Consider the following 16,106-nt stretch of genomic DNA (forward strand, 5'->3'; position numbering starts at 1 on the left):
GTAAATAAGAAAATAATGGTTGGTCGGGTGCAGTGGCTCACGATCATAATCCCAGCACTCTGGGAGGCCAAAGTGGGCGGATCACCTGAGGTCAGGAGTTGGAGACCAGCCTGGCCAACGTGGCGAAACCCCGTCTCTACTAAAAGTACAAAAAGTAGCTGGGCATACTGGTGGGTGCCTGTAGTCCCAGCTACTCAGGGGGCTGAGGCAGGAGAATCCTTTGAACCCGGGAGGCAGAGGTTGCAGTGAGCTGAGATCACGCCACTGCACTCCAGCCTGGGCAACAAGACAGCCTGGGTGACAAGAGTGAGACTCCATCTCAGAAACAAAACAAAACAAAACAAAGCAAAACAAAACAACATGGTTAAGAGACTTACCAAAGGTCAGAGCCAAGTACAGACAGAAAATGCAAAGCTTTTAATTCCTGACCCCCATAGTGAAATGACTCTCTTTAGATTAGTGGTTGGGAAAAAATGTGGGTGTGGACATAAAGTAGTTAAGTATTTCCTACGGAGCAACTGACATTTAAACTGCCTGGGGATTCTGTCAATCTCTTTTGTTTTACATTATGACTACAAGGGTTCTAAATATCCAGTACATGTACCTACTACAGAAGATAGGCTTTAAGGACTACATGAATCCCTTGAAATGGTCCCAAATTTTGTATGGATATGTTTATATACATTTTTCTGAGACAGGGACTATAGGACTCATCAACTTTATAAAGCAATATATAATGTAAAAAGGTTAAGAATGAATGCAGCTTTCTTAAAAAGGAATTCAAAAGTTTTTTTAAAAAGTTTAAAAACCACTGATATTGAACTGTGTTGTCCTGGGCACATGAAAAGTTATGCAGCTTAGGAACTAAATTTTTATTTAAATTTCAATTTAAATACTAAAGCAGTATATATTTTAAAATACTGATTAAATACTGAAATAACATTTTGGACATAATGGGATAAATAAAACATTATTAAAATTAACTTTACCTGTTTTTACTAAACATGGTGACTACAAAATTTAAAATTACATATATGGCTTGTATTATATTCCACTAGACAACACTGCTTGATTCTAAATAGTTAATTTAGGTGTCATTGTTTATAATTAAACACTGTTAATGTTAACTAATAGATAATGATATTTCTATACAGTACCAGTACTCGAGTATTTGTAATACTCAAAAGTTAAAAATCAAATGGGTTATGATACCAGACCTCCGCTATCATAATGCTAGAACCAATTCATCATATATATTTGATTTCTCTAGGATTCACGAATAAAAAGAAGCAAGGCCAATATACTATTCAAACTCTAAATTCAGTTCAGAAAGGGGGCACATTATTAAAAATGTGAAACACTCATATGCAAAGCATTTTGGTTATTTATTCAAACACTTATTATCTTCTATATAATGGGCATTAAAAATGAGTAAACACATTAAGCTCAGATTCTTCTGGAGATATAGACATGTGAAAATGAATAATCTGATTAACATTATAAGTACCACCAAAGGTAATGAACAGGGTTTTCTGGGACATAAAGATGAAGTGCTTGGCTGGGTGTGGTGGCTCACATCTGAAATCACAATACTCTGGGAGGCTGAGTGGGGTGGATCACCAGAGGCCAGAAGTTTGAGACCAGCCTGGTCAACATGGTGAAATCCTGTCTATATCAAAAATACAAAATTAGCCGGGTGTGATGATGCACACTTATAATTCCAGCTACTTGGGAGGCTGAGGCAGAAGAATTGCTTGAACCGGCAAGGCAGAGGTTGCGGTGAATGGAAATCAGGCTATTGCACTCCAGCCTGGGTGACAGAGCAAGATCCTGTCTTTAAAAAAAAAAAAAGGAAGTGCTTGATTCTATCTAAAGAAGCCAGGAGAAGACTTCCTAAAGAAGACGATATTTTAAGTGAGACGTGAAAGGCAACAGACAATTAAACTAGGAGGGAAAAAAAAGACATTCCCCCAAAAGGAGAAAAGAACAAAGACTCAGGAACTTCTAAGTGTTTAGGATGACTGGGATACAAAAGAGAGAAAGAAGGTAAAAGAACCTGGAATGTTAGGCAAGAGCCAAGTAATAAAGAGTCTTGTGTAACAGGTAAAAAATTTAAAATGTTTCCATATATGATTTGAAGGCAAGGAAGTGTTTTCTCTGTGTGTATGTACACACATCCACATGTGCTAGAGAGAAATAAAAAGATCACTTTGGCTGCAATATGGGAAATGGACTGGTTAAGAAAGAGTTGAGAACTGAGGCAGGAAGACCAGTTAGGAAACTAGGAAAATAGTCCAAGCAAGAAATTATGTAGGCCTTGAAATAATGTCATGGAGGTGAGAATGGAGAGGAGAGAATAGATTTAAGAGACATTATGGAGGGAGAAACAACAAAAACAAAAAGCTGCTGAACAGATTCAGTTGCTGAAGAGAAGGCTAGGATGACTCCCTGATTTTAAGTTTACACGGGTAGATCCCAATGCCATTAACAAAAATAAGATTTCAGTAGAGAAATTAAATTTTGAGAGAGGTTTCTGAAGAGAACAATGAAGAAGAAATGTCTTAGACACACTTTGAAAGTCATGATGCAAAATGCTTATTATTGGGGCTGTCTGCTGCCAAGAAGCCATATTATTTTAACATGTCACATAGCATATTTTATTATTTACTTTCTTCATCTTTCAAACATAAAGACTTTACAATAAAAACCTGGAGCTGAAAGAACTTGAAGTGTAACAGTAAGGTGTCAAAAGTTGTATTCTACAGTTGTAGACAACCCCAATGAATTATTATTTAGTAAAAGTCAGTCTAGAAAAATAAGTACTTTTGTGATCCAATAATTACTTAAACATTTTTCTAGAAAAGTGAAGAATGCTACATTGGGTTAACTATACCCTATTTAATTTAAACTTTGAAGATATATATATATTTTTTTTGAGACAGGGTCTCATTCTGTTTACCAGGATGGAGTGCAGTGCCACAATAATAGCTCACTGCAGTAAATTTATCAACTAATACAGATGTGTGACTTTTAAGTGGGCAACCTGAAAAGTGGATATAAATGCTGATTCCAACAAAAGCATCATTTATGATAAGGATCTACTGTACCTTGAAAGATACAAATAATACCTTACCTTGCTCAATGACAGCTGATGACTTTGAAAGAGTAGACGCCTTTGGGAGTACAGATGACTTCATTTTACGTTTGACTGGCTTTTCCTTTTCCATGTTTTCTTTTGCAGAATTATTCCTAGTGCCATGACTAAAACTGGATTGACCAGGACTGGAAAGAGTATTCAAAGCTTTGGAATGTTTCACAGAATTCTCTAGTACTAAAACATACAAACAAAAAGTTAAAAATTAAGAGTTATTGAACCTAAAGATAAGAAAAAAAGGTTAACCTGAATTATTTGAATTAGCCAAGACAACAAATCCTGAAGGATGCTGAAAGCTACTTTCTAATAGGAAAAAGGCGTATCCAACTAGAAACTCTTAATAGTTTCAGCCCTTTTAGAAGCTGTCCCATCATTTCAAAATTTCGAAGGCAAGTCTTAGCAAACTGCTAGCTAGTGTGGGCACTATGATTTAAATTCAGGTAGTTTAGATCAGAGTTGCCATTTTTAAGCATTAGTCTATAATGGCCTAAACCTCAATTTAATTCTTCTTATTAAAAACTTTTTTTAAAATAGGAAATTAATAAAGAAGGCAAAAACAACAGTGTCTGCTAGAAATTACTAAAACTCAGTATATTGCATTTGGCAAAGTAAAAGCTTAAATTAAGAAAATCATCATATACATTTCAATTTAGAAAGTGAGTCTTACTTGTTTTCCCTGGTATTGCAGATGCATTCGCTTTTGTAATAAAAGTCTTTGCAGCTGAAGAAGTAGATGGTTGCTCAGTGACAACTGGATCTACAACCACTCGGTTGCTTCTGGTTCGAACCACAGAACTAGATTCTGTTTTACCGTTTATCTGAGCAGCATTGTGTCTTGGCGGTATTGATCGTGTAGGTGTAGAAAATGCAGAGGTAGAGCTTTCTGATTTTAGCTGGGGTTTTAAGATCCTTTTTTTCCTTTCAGGGCTGTAAATAAAATAGTATTGTCAGTCACTCTTATAGCTCTACGTGAATGAATAAAACAGTTTATAATATTTTTGGATTCAATATTTGTACTATTATGAAATATGTTAAAATATGAGATTTGTAGTGGATTTCATATGATTGTGAGCCTTTGAAAGTGAATATTTAGTGAAGGATCGCTGTAAATGCTAAAGTTATATGACAGAAAGCATGATGCCATCACTATCCTAAAAATGCTGTTTTACTGTATACATTTAGCAGTTTGAATTTAAGCACTTACACTAGTATAGCTTTAGTTAAAAGATTAAAAATCCTCCACATCATAGGAACTTGCATGTCAAATATATCATTCTGCAATATAGGGAATAGTAAAGGAAGTATTAAAAAACACCAAGTTCTATCATTTAGATGAAAGTTATAGATCAGCTAGTGGTATTTAAAAGAAATTAAATACCTTGATGCAGCACTACTGGAAACAGAGCTGCTTCTGTTTCTTTTCTTCCTCCTTTTGGTTATGGTATTTCTTTTATGAAAACGAAGAGCAGATTTATAATCTGATAAAACTGAACTAATGTGTTCTTCAAAGAAAGCAGACAGGCGCAAACTCATGCTGTAAATCTGTGAGGGAAAAAAAAAAAGTGTTCAAACATTCCTCGGAGGAAAATATCTTTGTTCAGTAAATATTGTTATGTAAATATTTTTCCAGTAAAAACTATTTAGAATTTAATTGTTGTTTTTTACATCCCTTTTTCCTAATCTTTTGATGAAAATGTAAACTGAAGCATTTTAACAATATATATTTTTGTGTTTAGAACAGAAATCTTCCAACTTTTGAGATTCTTAAAGAAAAGTCCGACTCTAAATTCAAATGGCTCATACAGACAAAACTTATTGTCAACTCTATTACATTGAAACTATCCCAGAGGTTTAAACCTGTTTTCTATCTAGGACTAGCATCTATTCTTTCTCATTTCGTTGCTATATAGCACTCCTTTGTGATGTCATGTCTGGTCAAAGAGTGTTAAATGATATTTATATTTTTACTTATTTGTAAAAATCTTCGCAAAAATGCTCCATAAGGCAGATAATAGCTAGAAAAGTCAGGGCCAGATGGCTCTGGTGCATACCAGGACAATTTGCATCAACCACACTACTTCAAGAAAAGTAACCATTCCCAGACATCAAAGATAACATCAATGTTATTTCATACAAGGAGCTGAGTAGAAAGGTATAATTTCTTTTTCCAATAGGACAACATTAAGAATATAACAGAAAGTTAACTTTGACCTAAATTTTAAGTAAAGCAACATTTAGTCATTTAACACACTCCTCTAACTTAATCTAGTCATACAAGAAAATAATGTAATTATATACCCTTGATCTTTTGCTTGGTGTATATGCTTTGGAATTACTGAAAATAAGTCTGACATCTTTACATAACTCCATTGGTGACTCATAATTCCCAGCCTCTAAAGTTTCTCTAACGGTAGCAAAATCCATTGGAGTGTCAATGATGTCTCTGTAGTCCTAGGAGAGGGAAAATAGGTGGTGTTATGATTATTACTACACAAAGCATCACTTCTCAGCACAGGGATTCGCACAGGATTTTTATGATGACTGCAAGTCCTAGAACTCTTAATAATCACTCCTGGTCCCCTTATCAAGAGTCCCTTTTTTCTAATAATTCTTATTTATTTCATACTCTCCCCCTTATACTGCAATCAACAATAATTTTCTTATTCAAGAACACAGAAGTTATTAATTTTTCACTGGAGACTTGGGAGATGGAGTTGTGTTGGAAAAGGGAAAGTAAAAGAGTAAGGAAAAAGCCCAGCTCTACAACCGAAAGTTTGAAAGAAAAACTCAAAACTTTATACTACTTATAAATTCTAAAGGTCTGACTCATTAAAACACAACTGTAACTTTAAGGAAATAAAAACAATGGAAGTATGCCAGCATCCCATTTATGTAGACACCTAAGTTCTAGTAATCTCAACTTCAGTACTACAATTGGGAGTTTTGCTTTGCAGTAATAAAGAATTACAAATGTAAATAGTTGTCACAAAGTCTATGCATGTCACCTGAGGTGTCTACCTAGTCAATTGAGTATAAAATTAGGTAACAGATTGGAACCAATAAAAACACACACGTGAAACAGGAAGAGCAACAGAAAATTATCATAATATGGTATATAATTCTAAAATTATCAGAATATGCTATTTTTTTTTTAGCAGGGACAAAGAGTATTGTACCCCCCTTTTTTGGGAGACACAGTCTTGCTGTTGCCCAGGTTAGAATGTAGTTGGTGCCATCAAAGCTCACTGCATCCTTGGCCTCCCAGACTCAAGCAACCTTCCCACCTCAGCCTCTCAAGTAGCCGGGACTACAGGCAGGCACTACCACACCCAGCTAATTTTTATAATTTTTGTAGAGACAGAGTCTCACCATGTTGCTGAGACTGGTCTCAAACTCCTGGGCTTAAATGACCTTCCCGTCTTGGCCTCCTAAAGTGCTGGGATTACAGGCATTAGCCACCACACCTGGCTTGCAGCTTTTCAACAGTCCCTCAGTATGCAATTACATTTTTTGAAGTATAACAACTTGACTTTGCACCATCAAGTTTAAATTATGATCAAATACGTCTGACCATGAAGAAGGTGTCCTATAAGGCAGGATTACTGCCTTTACAAATTTTTATTTCTTCCTTTCCAATAGTTATGCCTTTTATTTCCTTTTCTTGCCTTATTGCATTGGCTAGAATTTCCAGTACTACGTTGAATAGCAGTGGTGAGAGTGAACATTTTTCAGTCATTCCTAATTCTTAGGGGGAAAGCACTCATTCTGTCACCAGTAAACATGATGTTAGCTGTAGATGTACTTTTTATAGATGTACTTTATCAAGTTGTGGAAGTTTTCCTTTATTCCCAGTTTTCTTAGGGGTTTTATAATGAATTCATGTCTTGTTTCTTCAGATTCTGCATTTGTCTATTTGCCATCTATTCACAGGGCCAGTGATGATCTGGTACCTGGGGGGCCTTACAGACCTGGGAAAAGACTGCCCCTTCCTGGGGCAGCCCGTTCTTAGTGAGGGGCTCCACTGAGAACATATCTTTCATCTACATACCAATGAATCCCAAGTATAATGCCACAATCAGCTCCTTTTCTCACTCTCACACACTAAGCCAGTATTTCCCTGTTTTAAATCATCTCAGGGCTGGGACCAGACAACTAGATACCTGTGCCCCAGAGCCCACTGGAATTATTCAAACTAGCCAATAATAAGCTGTTAACTGTGACCTGCCTTACATTTCCTGCAGAAACCCCAATAAAGGATTTCTAAGCTTTTCCCTGGTTTTGGTCTCTCCTACCCAACCAAAACCTAGCACTTCCCCTGTGGCCCTGTGTGGCATGTGGTAAGCCCCTACTTTTCTAGGACTCTTTTTTACTTTTTTTTTGTTGTTGTTAATGAGATAGGGTCTCACTCTATTGCCAGGCTAGAGTGCAGTGGTATCATCTTGGCTCAACTGCAACGTCTACCTCCAAGGCTCAAGCAATCCTCCCACCTCAGCCTCATTAGTAGCTTGAACTACAGGTGCACGCCACTGCACCCGGTTAATTTTTGTATTTTTTGTAAAGACGGGGTTTTGCCATATTGCTCAGGCTGGTCTCAAACTCCTGAGCTCAAGTGATCCACATACCTTGGCCTCCCAAAGTGCTGGGATTACAGGTGTGAGCCACCATGCTTGGCCTGGGACTCGAGTATAATAAACTTTTTCCATCCAAGTCTTGTTTTCATTTCCTCCTGTGACCGCACTGACTTTACCATAACCAAAATGCACGTTCACAGAACAAATGGGTGTGAAATTTTGTCAAATGTTCTTTCTGGATTACTTGATATAATCATGAGATTTTTCTTCATTAGCCTATTAATATGATGGATTACACTGACTGGTTTTTGAATACTGAACCATCCTTGTATCTCTGAAATAAATAGCACTTGGTCATGGTATAAAATCACTTTTTAATATATTCCTGAATTATATTTGCTGTTATTTGGTTAAAGTTTTTTCTTCTTTTCTACTGTTATTGTCTGGTTTTGAGATCAGGGGAACACTGGCCTTCATAGAGTGAGTTGGGAATTTTGAGTTTTCCTATCTTCTGGAAGAGATTGTGTAGAATTTGTGTTAATTCTTTAAATGTTTGGTTGAATTCTCCAGTGAAGCCATCCACGCCTAGACATTTGTTTTTTGAAAACTTATAATCACAAATTAAATTTCCTTAATAAGGTTACTGAGTTATCTGTTTCATACTGGGTGAGTTGTGGTAGTTTATACTTTGAGTATCGGTCTATTTCATGTAAGTTATCAAATTTATATGTGTAGAATTCTTTGTAGTATTATTTATTTTTACTTTATTATCCTTCTGGTATTTGCAGGGTCTACAGTGATATGCTCTATATCATCTCTGATATTAACAATCTGTCTTCTCTCTTTATAAGCTTTGTAAATCTTAACAGAGGCTTGTCAATTTTGTTGATCTTCTCAAAGAACCAGCTTTCAATTTCATAGATTTTCTTTATTGTTTTTCTTTTTTGAGTTTCACTGAGTTCAGCTCTTTATTATTTCCTTTTGTTGGCTTACTTTTGGGTGATTTTACTCTTCTTTCTCTAGGTTCTTGAGAAGTGAGCTTTGATTACTGATTTGAAACTTCTCCTTTTCTGTTGTACTCTTTAGTACATTTTAGTATTAGAAATTTCTCTGCATTGCTTTAACTGCGTCCTACAAATTTTGATATACTGAATTTATTTTAATTGAGTTCAATGCATTTTTTAAATCCCCATGAGATGTGTTTGATCCATAGATTATTAGGGGTGGGCTCTTTTGTTAACAAGTTCTTGGAGATTTTACACTATTGGCTTTACAAACTTTGTGGATTTGGGCAAAATATAAAAATGAGTTTTTAAAATGTTTTGCAATATTTTGGTTAATGTAAAATTTATTTATGTAGAATACTTAACTTTTCTTGGCTCACATCTTGGGCTTCCACCATGCAGTATAGTACATGATAGCTACTCAATACAATTCTGTTGAATAAATGAACGCTGTAGACTATTAAGCCCATTCATTTCCATCAAAAATTTAATTTTTAACATCTTGCTTTGAATATTTGATTAAACTCAAAATGTGAACTAATATTTTCATATAAAAGGTGAAATATGAAGTGCATGGTCTGCCCTAAATATTCCACTAAAGGATGATACAGTTAATTCTAAATTATAAAAAGTAGATTATCCGAAGTTTTCTTTTTCTCTTCTGTGACAGTAATTAACAAACAACACACCTCCATCATGGAGTACTGCAAGAGGCAAGAGATTACATTTTTCTTATTTCTACTATTTTTTGTCACCTAACACGTTTAGCAGGTGGGACAGGTTCTAAGTATTTGCTAAATATTGTTCTCATTATTTTGAACACGTAAAAGATGACTGCATTCTTATATATTTCCCTTTTAAGTTTGAAAAGTGAACTACTTTCTTTATATAAAAATTCCTTTGCCTATTGTCTCAGAATATCACATATAACTGGTGCACTGGACATAAGGGATACGGGTTCCCATTGTGGCTTTGTCTATAAATAGCTACAAATAAATAGCTATAAATAGCTTTGTCTATAAATCTTAGAGAGGTGAGTGAGTATCAGTTCAACATCAGTAAAGTGAGTGGCTTGGAGCAGTCTCAGGTCTCCTCCATTTTTTCTGTACGACTGTTTCAATATTTTCTTTTTGACTTTCAATTGTTGAGTTTTTTTCACTCTTATTCTAGGTAAAGATTTTTTTCTTGTATATCCCGATCAGGAATCATAGCTTGTCAAATGTTTACCAATTCTAGAAAATTCTTGGCCATCAGGCATGGTGGCTCACGCCTGTAATCCCAGCACTTTGGGACGCTGAGGCAGGCAGATCACAAGGTCAAGAGATTGAGACCATCCTGGCCAACATGGTGAAACCCCATCTCTACTAAAAATATAAAAATTAGCTGGGCGTGGTGGCATGCGCCTATAATCCCAGCTACGCGGAAGGCTGAGGCAGGAGAATCGCTTGAACCCAGGAGGCAAAGTTTGTAGTGAGCCAAGATTGAGCCACTGCACTCCAGCCTGGCGACAGAGTGAGACTCTGTCCCCAAAAAAAAAGAAAAAAAAAAAAGAAAATTCTTGGCCATTAGCTCCTCAAATATTGCTCCTCTCCCATTCTGTCTATTCTCTTCCACTGAAATTTTTGTTAGACATATTTTGGACCTTCTCTTTCTATCCACCACTACCTCTTACCCTCTCCTTCACACTCTTAATCTCTTTATCATTCTGTGTGGGATTCTATAGAATTTGCTTAGATCTTTACACTTACTATCTCTTTAATCTGTTTTTAAAACTCCAGTAAGTTTAATTCAGTAATTATACATTTCATTTCCAGGATTCTATTTAGTTGATTTTAATATGTCTTCACTCTTTTCCTCTCAAATAACATATTTTTCCCCTATGTTTCTTGTTCTTTCATTTATTCCTTTAACCAAAACTATCTATCAAAATTTAACTCAACAGCTTTTCTTTTTTCTTGGTGGTACATATAATAACAGTAATCTTACAAGGAATGTCATCTCTCTTTTTTTTAAATGAAGTACAGTACTTCAGAATAATCTATTACTCAAATTTTCAGGGAGAGGGTACTAATATTTTCATTTGTTGTTTCTGTTATCTTATTATGGTGGATCACTCCCTTATATAGGTTTTTTTTTTTTTTTTTTTTTAAATCGTTAGTTCATTCAGTTAAGGATTAACATTTTTTCCATAGTGGATTTCTACACAAGGGTAGTGCAAATTTGCATTCTAAGTCCATGTATAGTGTAAGTTTAGGAAAATTTCTCCTCTCTGACACTAGAACCACTGGGGGAAACATTCTTTGTTGTGAAAGGAATTATTCAATTCTTCTTTTCATTCAGGGTACAGTTCTTCAATACTTCTGGTTTAGGGTTGGGTTTCAGCTCCAAATTCCTTTCACACCACTGCCCAAGAACTCAGTTATCTCTGTATAGTGTTAATACTTGTGCCTCTAGAATAAAAACATTCTTATTTCTATCCCTTCTTTTCTGTGCAAAGCCCAGAACACAAACACTTAAAACAATGAATAAACTGCAACTTATTTTTCAAAAGAATACATAGCCGAGCTTGCAAGAACCAAAGCGAAATCCATAAGTTGTAAAAACAAAGAGAAATGAAAGCCAGAACATTATAGCATCAGCTCAGTCCCAGGTTTTTTGAAAGGTGAGGTTCTAATTAGCTCAATTTATCACGCCGCTGGAATTAAAGATTTCTCTTCCACATTTAACATTCTATGTTTCTGGTATTTTAAATGACATGAAAAAAGTCATTTTCTGATATTTATCTGTTGATGAAATTTCTCTATTTTCATCAAGTTAGAACAAAAATTAGCCCGGCTAATTTTTGTATTTTTAGTAGAGACGGGATTTTACCATGTTGGTCAGGCTGGTCTTGAACTCCTGACCTCAGGTGATCCGCCCGCCTCACCCTCCCAAAGTGCTGGGATTACAGGTGTGGGCCACTGTGCCCAGCCCCTGAACTATATAACATTTAATTACTTTTTAAAGGGATGACATAATGATGTCCGATGATACCACATCTAGGTCATGATGTCTTATAAAACATTTTTTATTTTCATTTCAAACCATGAATGCTATCTGAATTGCATAACTTTTTTTTTTTTTTTTTTTTTGAGACAGAGTCTCACTCTGTCGCCCAAGCTGGAATGCAATGGCACCATCTCGGCTCACTGCAACCTCTGCCTCCCACGTTCAAGCAATTGTCCTGCCTCAGCCTCCTGAGTAGTTGGGATTACAGGCGCCCACCACCACTTCCGGCTAATTTTTGTATTTTTAGTAGAGAAGGGATTTCACCATGTTGGTCAGGCTGGTCTTGAACTCCTGGCCTCAGGTGATCCCCCTGCCTTGGCTTCCCAAAGTGCTGGGATTACAGGTGTGAGACACCATGCCCGACCCCTGAACTATATAACATTTAATTACTTTTTAAAGGGATGAGAAATCACTCTACATTAAATTTAGATTGCTATGACTGCATGCCAAAATAAATACTTGAATCATGTTTACTTAGCTCTTTTTACCATGTATTCCATGAAGATTACACATTGGCATAACCTAAATATATACAATAATCTCACCTTACATTTGTATACAGTGCTTCACATTTAAAATTATTTTTTGTTTGGTTTTGTTTTTGAGACTGAGTCTCTCACTCTGTCGCCCAGGCTGGAGTATGGCAGCAGGATCTCGGCTCACTGCAAGCTCCGCCTCCCGGGTTCACGCCACTCTCCTGCCTCAGCCTCCCAAGTAGCTGGGACTACAGGCGCCCACCCCCACGCCTGGTTAATTTTTTTTTGTGTATTTTTAGTAGAGACGGGATTTCACTGTGTTAGCCAGGATGGTCTCAATCTCCTGACCTCGTGATCTGCCTGCCTTGGCCTCCCAAAGTACTGGATTACTGGCATGAGCCACCGTGCCCAGCCTAAAAACTATTTTTATATATTCTCTTTACATCTCCATAATCCTGTAAGGACGTAGGCATTATTCTTTTTTTCTAGATAATTGCCATAATAAATTCATGGAATCAGTGTAGGGAAGACAAAAAAAGAAAAAAAAAGTTAAGATGAGAAAACTAAGGGAATTGCTCAAAGCTGCACAACTAGTAGGAACAGAATAACCCAATTCTTACAGTGTCTCGGTTCAGGGCTCCTTCCATTTTACCACACTATTCAAAATTTGGATTCTCTATATAGCCAAATGGATAATGAGAACATGTATAAAATAATAAAGAAATAAACTATAATCATAAAAAGTAACTAAAATAGCCAACTGTCATGTAGAAGGTATGTAGCAAACTGACAGGTAAAGAAAATATTTTCAAAAATACTTACTGGATATTCAAGGAGATCTACCGGCTGACGGAAAGGCTCTGAATCTTCACATTGAAATATGAGATTTAACAATTCTTCACACTGTTTCTTCCATGCTTGAATATCGTAAGACTGGGCTCTATTACGTAATCTTCTTCTAGGCTGATGGTCCTGTGATAAAAGTGTTCAAATATATTAATAAAAGAGCACTTATACAATAAAATTTGTACTTTCAATGCAATCTTAGATAATTGGGTAATATACAATAATTCAAACAAAAGAAAATATTCACCAAGTTCTAAAAAACATACATTTTGTAATTGAAACTAATCTGAAATACTTAATGTCTTTTAAAATGTTAAGAGTAAAAAAACAAAGAAAGCTCTTAATACATTTTAATTCATATAAAGTACTTCTGCTAAAACTAAAACTATATTACCTTCCTTTTTCGAGTAGAAGTTCCTGGCACATCAGCGTCTTTCTCTTCTTCCTTTGAGGCAAGAATTTATCAGATTCATAAAACATTTTAAATGTCATTATAGTTTATAGCTGATTAATTAGCAATTATTTCCTTTACACACGGGAACACCTGTAATGTATATGCTGGGGCACTTTACTGACTCATTAAAAAGTTTCCCCCCATTAAAAAATTTTTTTTAACTGTAAGAAGAATATTCTACTGCCAGTTGTTTTTTTTTAAAGTTAACTACACTAGACAAAAAATAATTTTCACAACAGCTTTTACCTAAAAACTACAATATGTAAATTTCTTTTTATATAGAGAATATCAATATGGTAATAATAATGAAATATTACATACCTCAGAATCAGACAAAACTTTCTTCTTCATTGAATTATAAAGTGGAATTATGTTATAACAAGTCTGATCCCTATATAACAAGGAAATGTTAACATGTAAGATTAGAGCCATGATAATTTTTTTCCTTAAAAATTTGTTCCCAAAACCACATTTTAAGGTAAAAGTTGAAGCTGAAGGCTTGCTTTCTTCTCCACTGGCTTACTCCAATAATTTATGCACACACATTTAACCCTGACCCCTCCACTCTATGTAGAGCTTTCAGTGTGGCCTGACTATATCATTACACCAAACCCAAGTCTCATCTCCCAGTCTTTGCTTAGGTATCTGCTGTGCTGCTTCCATTCCTCAGTCTTCAAACAGCTAATATATTTCTTGTCTTCCAACTCTTTCTTTTATTTTTAAATGTATTTCCTAAAACTTTGTTCTTAGGCATCTTCTCTTGACACTGTACCTTTTGCTTTGATAACTTTACATACTTGTGGTTTATCTGTGTAAATGAATTCCAAAATTCCTGCAATTTGTCCTAACCCTTCTCCTGAGCATTCTACCATCACCTAAAATTCCACGTCTAAACTTAATAGTGACTCCCCAGATATCCTTGTTCCTTTTTCTATTTTTCTTTAACAACATACCATTCTTACAGTAATGGGAATCTTGGTTTTTCATTATTCTTTCCCTTTCCTCCTCCTTATAAACCCAATTAGTGGTCAAGGGCTGTGAACTCTATCCCCAAGTATGTCTGGGCATCTGTCCCTTTCTCACTTTCATAAATTAAGCCCTCATCAACTCTTAGTTGGTCAACTGTAGCAGTCAATCTGCTATTTATGCTTTTTGTCTCTTCTCTATCAATTAAATTAGACACTGCAGTCAAATTAACATTTTTAAGGCATAGTGTAAAACATGTTATTCTCATGTTAATATACTTTCAACAGCCCCTTGCTCTCAGAGCTTATATTTTAGATTTGTATTCAAAGCCACCCACGATGTGGCCCCAACTCAAATTTATAGCACTGTATCTCTACTATGACTTCTCCAATTTATATTACCCTTAATTAAACCTTCCTACCTCACGCTGCTCCTTATCCCTGGAATGGCTTTCTTTTCATCTAACATTTCCAGAATCTATCAGTATCTACACCTTGTATACAATGTCTTCTTAACATACTTCTCCCCTGTGTCTGAATCCCCATCATCACAGCTAAAAGTGATCCTATTCTTATCTAAACTTTTATACAATTCTCTTATTACTTGTCACAGTTTTCTTATATTATAGTTTCTTACAGATTTATGTATCCTATGAAACTGTATTAAAAGGATAAAAATACTACCTCCAAGCATCCATTACATTACTTTGTATGTATCAATTGCTTGAAATTTTGCCAAATAACTCAATTAAAAAGTATAATAATCAAAATTTCAAGGAATACTTAATATCTTGAAAACTATCTGCTAAAAAAAGTATTTTAAAACAAACTATACACTGTAAAAAAAAGCCACGGATTTACTTTTAGAAATATACAATACAAATGCTTTAAGTATTTCATGAATCTGATTTCAAAGACATTTCAAAGTAGCTGTTTGAAAGAAATACATTTCACAGACTATTTCAAATGTATTAACAATTTTCATCTAAATTATTTCACTGAAATATGAATATACTATCTCATGTAGTTCTACTGATTCTCTGAAAAAACAGATACACATACACAGTTATAACACTTATAAAAAATTACAGACATAAGAGTCTTCAGAGGATAATGCTTAATTACTAATTTCAATAAGGAAAACAAAAGCATAGCAATAATAGCCCCCAAACCATTGGAAAGCAACAGATTTCTTAGAGAATAAGGTAGAGAAAGGGCACAAACTTTACCTTATTAATTATGTTTGGTGTTTTCTTATACTGAAATGACCTGCATTCCTCAGTTAAAAAACATTAATCGAAAAGGAGCTCAAAGATTATGTCCATTAATGAGAATGAAGCAGGGATGTTTATTTAAAAAAAAAACCTGAATAATCCTGAATTTTTCATTATGTAAAAATGAAAGCTGATAACAGCTAAGTAAGCTTTTAAAATGCTGTTACTACTTCTCAACCAGGAAAAAAAAATTCAATACAAATAATAACATGGAATCACAGCAGTCTTTGTACAAAATATAGAATTCATTTCTCTGCCTTCAACTTAGGGCTCAATTCATTATATGATTGCATAAAATCCTTAAGATAAGGAAG

General features: G+C 35.1%; 1 protein-coding gene across 2 annotated transcripts in view; it reads right to left on the reverse strand.

Annotated features, from left to right (window-relative positions):
* The window catches only part of PHIP (pleckstrin homology domain interacting protein), a 137,994-nt gene that overhangs the window by 6,302 nt on the left and 115,586 nt on the right, over positions 1-16,106 (reverse strand). For both annotated transcript variants that reach the window (XM_054490176.2, XM_054490177.2), the window contains exons 33-39: positions 13,875-13,944; positions 13,494-13,544; positions 13,076-13,225; positions 5,453-5,605; positions 4,533-4,696; positions 3,822-4,081; positions 3,134-3,331 (exon numbers count right to left, since the gene is read on the reverse strand). In XM_054490176.2, the coding sequence (XP_054346151.1) occupies positions 3,134-3,331; positions 3,822-4,081; positions 4,533-4,696; positions 5,453-5,605; positions 13,076-13,225; positions 13,494-13,544; positions 13,875-13,944 (1,046 nt within the window). The remainder of the gene's footprint in view (positions 1-3,133; positions 3,332-3,821; positions 4,082-4,532; positions 4,697-5,452; positions 5,606-13,075; positions 13,226-13,493; positions 13,545-13,874; positions 13,945-16,106) is intronic.

The sequence above is a fragment of the Pongo pygmaeus genome, chromosome 5, assembly GCF_028885625.2.
Source record: "Pongo pygmaeus isolate AG05252 chromosome 5, NHGRI_mPonPyg2-v2.0_pri, whole genome shotgun sequence".
NCBI classification, from domain to species: Eukaryota; Metazoa; Chordata; class Mammalia; order Primates; family Hominidae; genus Pongo; species Pongo pygmaeus.